The sequence below is a fragment of the Pollachius pollachius genome (assembly GCF_949987615.1).
Source record: "Pollachius pollachius genome assembly, chromosome: 17".
Classification (NCBI taxonomy): domain Eukaryota; kingdom Metazoa; phylum Chordata; class Actinopteri; order Gadiformes; family Gadidae; genus Pollachius; species Pollachius pollachius.
The window spans coordinates 22,234,157-22,240,837 of NC_136950.1; the positions used below are offsets into that span (position 1 = coordinate 22,234,157).

At 46.9% G+C, this 6,681-nt stretch overlaps 1 protein-coding gene across 1 annotated transcript in view; it reads left to right on the top strand.

The window, feature by feature from the left end:
- Positions 1–2,556: 2,556 nt before the first annotated feature.
- hgd (homogentisate 1,2-dioxygenase) overlaps positions 2,557–6,681 on the top strand; it is a 9,331-nt gene continuing 5,206 nt past the window's right edge. Inside the window, exons 1-10 of the mRNA XM_079754448.1 lie at positions 2,557–2,715; positions 3,500–3,571; positions 3,989–4,077; positions 4,692–4,797; positions 5,300–5,359; positions 5,568–5,659; positions 5,774–5,808; positions 5,877–5,956; positions 6,076–6,175; positions 6,664–6,681. The exon at positions 6,664–6,681 is cut by the window's right edge and continues 107 nt beyond it. Of these exons, the coding sequence (XP_079610574.1) occupies positions 2,701–2,715; positions 3,500–3,571; positions 3,989–4,077; positions 4,692–4,797; positions 5,300–5,359; positions 5,568–5,659; positions 5,774–5,808; positions 5,877–5,956; positions 6,076–6,175; positions 6,664–6,681 (667 nt within the window). The 5' untranslated portion in view covers positions 2,557–2,700. The remainder of the gene's footprint in view (positions 2,716–3,499; positions 3,572–3,988; positions 4,078–4,691; positions 4,798–5,299; positions 5,360–5,567; positions 5,660–5,773; positions 5,809–5,876; positions 5,957–6,075; positions 6,176–6,663) is intronic.

Consider the following 6,681-nt stretch of genomic DNA (forward strand, 5'->3'; position numbering starts at 1 on the left):
CCCTCCCCTTCCAGCAACCAGCTCCGATGTTTCATTTGCATGATTTTGACCTTGACTTTGTGCCAATCAGTTTGCAGTGAAAATGGTTCTTGTTGACGTAATAAGCGCTAATGTAACCCCCGCGCGCCACGCCGCCACCAAATGACAGAACGCCGTACTGCTCGAGCTCGAGATATGATACTCCATTGATTTGAGTCGAGTGCGCGCGACACGATGATAATCAACAATTAAAATCCCGCGCTTCGGAATCCCTTCTGAGTGTCGCGTGTTTCTGCGCGTAACGTTTGGTGTGTAAGTGTTTCTGTCGGTGTGGATGCGTGCGTGCGCGTGTGTGTGAGGTCCATGATCCAAAGTCATTCCATGTTTATTTTAGCTGATCACAGGTTGGTCAAAGGTCAGCCGAAAAGGTGTTCAGACAGGTGGGTTTGTCTATACACGAGGTAGTGTCATGACCATGAACATATAGGCTCTGCATCGGTCCGTGTTTACAAGCGACGATTTATGATATTATACAGACGAAGACGCGCGCGCGCGTGTGTGTGTGCGTGCGTGTGTGTGTGCGTGCGCGCATGGTTGTTTATGCATATATATTGAGATCGATTGGGTTCCAGGTGAGTTTCCTGAACACCGTTTAATACAATGTTATTGAGGCCAGGGCCGGCCTCTCATAACAAAACATTCATGGCACACTTACGCATGCATAGATATAACCGCCGAGGCAAATGGCTTTCTTTCCTCCCATCCCAGTGCTATTCTGACCCTCTTAAAACACACAGCCCCCCTATAGGCGGGATACCAAATACTCTAGAATTCTATCATCAAACTCGGGGACCAAATTAAAATCGCTCATTTCTTCCACCATTCGAGGGGCAGATCAATTTCCGCAGACTGGTCGGGATATTTTGCTCCATCGGGCTTTTCCGTCTTCGTCACAGCACCCTAAACGGCCTGCCAGCGGGGGGGCAAGCGCTGACAGCACGCTTCGCCGGAGAACAGTTACTTCTGCCGCGCCGAGTTTATTTGCGCCTCGCTATGAGAATTGCCATCATTTACCCTGCCTGAACCCCCCCCCCCCCAAAGAAAAGAAATAGACAAGAGGTTGAGGCGAGGCACACGAGAGAGAGAGAGAGAGAGAGAGAGAGAGAGAGAGAGAGAGAGAGAGACAGAGAGAGAGAGAGAGAGAGAGAGAGAGAGAGAGAGAGAGAGAGAGAGAGAGAGAGAGAGAGAGAGAGAGAGAGAGAGAGAGAGAGAGAGAGAGAGGAAATTGATTCTTTTTGATACAGCTGCTGGGGGCATTATAGCCCTATTTCGACTGTCTTTTCAAAGATGAACTGAATACATTTTGCGTAGGTAATGTGGGGGTCGTTTGGGGGGTCATGCTGTTGTTCATATCAAAAATCAATTGCTTTGCTGTGGGTGCTTGGCGCATTCATAGAAACCAATGAATAATATTTGTTCTCAGAGAAATCAACTAATTATGTAGCTCGATGAATAATAACACAGAATCAACACGGAATATGTTAAGCATGATCAAATTAATAGGCTGCGTTATGACCGTTAAAGCATAAAATTTAAAGGTAATCGAGCCTAGGCTAATGGAGGCTGAGTGACATCCTACATGCGGTTTGATTAGCTTCGGCAGACGGGACGATGGGGGCGCTCGGAGCCCTCCTCAAATATTTCCGTAATGGGAATGGGGTAATGGGAAATGGTCTCATTTGAGTTACAACCTTTTTGCATGTCCCGTTTAAACGAGCCACGTGTCATCATCTGTGCTGAAGGGGAGTGTGGATATAATTTTACAAGACGTAGGCTACGTTTGAAATGTGTATTTGTTGATCTTGTTTGCAACGCCAATATAATAAAATAGTTCGGGGACAAGGTAATCCCACCGTGAATCGTCTGGTTACGCGCAGATTAAATTCTTGCGCGTTCGCATTTTACAGATCCACAGCGTGGGACATATTAAACGCAAACCCACAAATAAAATGAAGACACTTGCAAGAGCCATGCGATCCACAAATGTGTATCGACAATTCAGTGTGGATTTAATCTTACAAGAAATGAAAATGATGTGTTTTTGCACCGTGTAATATCCGTGTGGATGCCTTTTCCACACCATCACCACGAACACATATTTGTTGATGGTCTTCTGTGAGTTAGCATGAAAAAGGTCACATTTCCCTCTGTGGAGCACAGGTTATACACCGACATGAAATGTTCCCAGTGTGATCCCAGTCCACGCAGGCCCGCCCTCGCTGGTGGGTAGCAGCCGTCCAGTGTCTCTTTTTCTACCAGGCGACCTTCGCTCTTTGGAGAGAGAGACCCACGGTGACGTCACTGCTCTCGGTTTAATTGAAACCACATTGAGTGAGTGAGTGAGAGAGAGAGAGAGAGAGAGAGAGAGAGAGAGAGAGAGAGAGAGAGAGAGAGAGAGAGAGAGAGAGAGAGAGAGAGACAGACATCCCCCTTTACTCCGGGCTGCCATTCCTCTTAACTCCGAAAACACACACATACACACACGCACACACACACACACACAAAACCGTACACAGACACACTCACGGTGCAGCTGGGGATCACTGTTCCTATACCGGGGATAAGTTGAGATAACTTATAAAATAACTTAACCCAAGTAGGGCTGTACCAGACACTGGTCTAACCCTAAGTTGGAGTCGGTCGAGGGTATCCAACTACACAATGGCTGGTTTAAAGGTAAGGGGTGTTTATTTTAAACTCAACACTGCATGTAGGCTATGAATCGGCCTATATATATGCGTGCCAGCCTTACATACGATTATGCTGTAAAAAAAAAACTGTTACATGGTTGCAATTTTGTTGCCTTGAACATTTTAGGCTAAATATGACTCTGGAATCTGCACGTTCGAGCGCTCTATCTTTTTAGGGGGCGTTCATTTTGGACCAATCAGAGTGCTGTATTCAGCAGCTGCCCTGATGTTTTCTGCCCTTGTTCTCTATCTGCTAGATCAAATCGCATTTAGTGAGAAACTATCGATCTGCTGCAAAACGTGGTCAACTGCAGCCACAGTACAGCAACCGAGGATTTAATATCAATTCACATTGTCATTTGTGTAACGTTGCCGCTTTCATTTCCACCACTGTAGTCGCATTTGAATATAATTAATATCAAACCGTGATGGGACAATGAAACTAGGAAATAAGATTTGAACACAGCGTAATGGTAATTTAAGAGAACTTTCTCATGCACGCGCACATATGGAAATCATGCCCGCGCGCTTCAGCAGCAGCAACAATGACTCAGCGGCTTTCCGTAGTGTGTGCAGCCGACTTCACCGTACATTGTTCTGAGACAAAGAAAGGCACATGTATAACCCAGTAAGCTATACCACCCTAACAGGAAAAAATGAATCAAAATGAACTGGTGTATAGCCTTACATGTTTTATGTTGTGAAAAGTATCTGCTTCTATTTTTAAAGAATTGCTAGGGTCATTTAAATGTTGTGTTGATGCTTCTCAGTACCTGAGTGGTTTTGGGAACGAATTCTCCTCTGAAGACCCACGGTGTCCAGGAGCATTACCTGAAGGCCAGGTGAAACACACACACACACACACACACACACACACACACACACACACACACACACACACACACACACACACACACACACAAGCACACACACACACACCCACAGAAACACACACACAAGCACACAGAAACGCACACAGACACACACACACACACAGAAACACACACACACACATACACACACAAGCACACAGAAACGCACACAGACACACACACACACACAGAAACACACACACAAGCACACAGAAACACACACACACAAGCACACACACACACAGAAACACACACACAAGCACACACACAAGCACACAGAAACACACACACACACAAGCACACAGAAACACACACACACACACACACACACACAAGCACACAGAAACACCCCCCCCCAGACGATTGACACATGGTTCTGTCCCACAGAACAATCCTCAGCTTTGCCCATACGGACTCTATGCTGAGCAGCTCTCTGGCTCCGCCTTCACCTGCCCACGACCGGCCAATAAGAGAAGGTAAAGCTGTCCAACGCTGCCGGTCGGTGACCAGTCACACTGGTCAAATAACGACACATTGAGATCAAATTGAATGATCGGCCAATTCTTGGGGCAAGTTTGTAATCCTTTGTTGCTGTGCGCCTGGCGCCTCATTCTATCACTGTGGAGGTACAATAGATTCTCCACATTAGTCCTGTCAGTCGACGTAGCCTCAGCTAGCTTGCCGTTCTCTGCGCTGAAGCCAGCTTTCAGACGCTAGTTAGTGAGGTGACTTCAGCTTTCAAGCTCACTGTAAACCAGGGCTCCCTGGCTCACACTATCTGAAATCCCAGGTGGAGCATCTCCTCTACCGAGAGTGGGTACGACCTGACGAGCACACGTCACGCTCCTGGTTGTGTGAGTGTTTCTGGTAATATGTGCAGACCGTTGGAGCGTACTCGTTGTAAGGTGCATTCAGACGGATGAGTGTAATTTGATCATGTGCTCTGTTTTCATTCCAACAAAGTACTGGATTTGGGGGAAAGAAACAACGGGGGAACTGTGGCTTTTTAAAATGTAACATTTAAAAACAAATTGTCGCAGCTAACGTTTTCATTTCATCTGCTTAATGATCTGTTGGCTTCTTGGTTCAGCTGGCTGTACCGCATCCTCCCCTCGGTCAAACACACGCCGCTCAGCCCTGCCCCCAGCGGCCACCTGACGGCCACCTGGGACCAGGTGGAGCCCGACCCCAACCAGGTACAGACTCACAGACTGGCAGACAGACAGACAGGCATATAATGAAAGACAGTCAGAGTTATAAGGCTGGGATGAAGTGGAGCCCGACTCAAACCAGGTATAGACACAAAGGGAAACAGACAGACAGACAGACAGACAGACAGGTAGATATGCAGACACATTTTCAGATAGATACTGATTGATAGAGAGATAGAGGCAGGCAGACAGACAGTAAGGCAGACTTTTGGACAGACTGACCGGGTAGCAGATAGACACGCAGAAAGATTGACACAGATTGATGGACAGAGTGACAGAGAGACAGACAAGCAGTCAGACAAGCAGGCAGACAGACTGATGTGCAGACACAAACAGATACAAACAGACAGACAAGCAGGTCTAAAGACAGACATGCCAATATACAGACATGCAGACGGACAGCAAGTTGAGACATACGTAAACACAAACGTATGTCTCCAGAAGCATTCCAGAAACAACCTCTCTGCTCGTTGTATTCCTCTACCAGATGAGATGGCTGCCGTTCACTATCCCCACGGCCTCCGAGACCCAAGTGGACTTTGTGGCAGTAGGTCCAACCTCACAACTGAGTGTGTTTCAAACTACTGTGTGTGTTTCTGTGTGTTTTGGTGCTGAGCGTGATGGGACTCTTTGTGTTCTGCGTGTTGTTCTGAGCGTGTTGGGACTCTTTGTGTTCCAGGGTTAGGGTTAGGGTTAGGGTAACCCTAACCCTAACCCTGGAACACACACCCTAACCCTGACTCTTTGTGTTCCAGGGTCTCCAAACCCTCTGTGGCGCCGGGGACACCAGAACCCGCAGCGGGATCGCCATCCATGTGTACACCTGCAACATCTCAATGGTTGACAGGTGTGTGTGTGTGTGTGTGTGTGTGTGTGTGTGTGGGGGTTGGGGGGGGTGTCGGTGTCTTTTTTGTCAGAATATGGGCTATTTTATTTATTTTATATATTATACTTTTTTCAGGTGTTTCAACAATTCTGATGGAGACTTTCTTATCGGTGAGTCTTGGGCCATTAAATAATAATGAGTATTTCAAGCCAATAATATTTCACTAATACCCCCCCAGTACCCCAGCAGGGAGAGCTCCTGATTACAACAGAGTTTGGGAAGATGCTGGTGGAGCCCAATGAGATCTGCGTAATCCAGGTGAAGATCAGTCACATGACCAACCCCATTCATGTTTACTTATGAACACATGAACACGCCTGCAGGTTCTTGCAGTCTGATGGAGCGTGCCAGTCTGACTCTGTCCCTTGTGTCTGCAGGCAGGGATGCGTTTCAGCGTGGATGTGTCTGGGGCCACCCGAGGCTACATACTGGAGGTCTACGGGGCTCACTTTGAACTGCCCGACCTGGGACCCATAGGTGAGCGGGTGCTTCTCTTATGCATTCATGTAAGGGTTTGCAGACCAAAGACATGCCGTTGCCTAAAATGCAGTATAAAATTACAAAGTCAACTTTCAATGTTTATTTGCTAAAGTTGAACAAAACGAATACCCCCTCCTATTCTAAACCTGTCAAATATGACTATTGTTGTGTATTATGGATCACATTCATTTGCAATTTGATTAGTAGTGATAAGGACAGCATACATGAGATCACATCAAGTCTATTTCATATCTAATGCAGTGGTACCTTCAGTCTACTGGGATCACACCATTTCATATCTAATGCAGTGGTACCTTCAGTCTACTGGGATCACACCATTTCATATCTAATGCAGTGGTACCTTCAGTCTACTGGGATCACACCATTTCATATCTAATGCAGTGGTACCTTCAGTCTACTGGGATCACACCATTTCATGCCCCATTCAATGAGGCCCTAGCCTGATGTGTGTGTGTGACCCCCAGGAGCCAATGGGCTCGCCA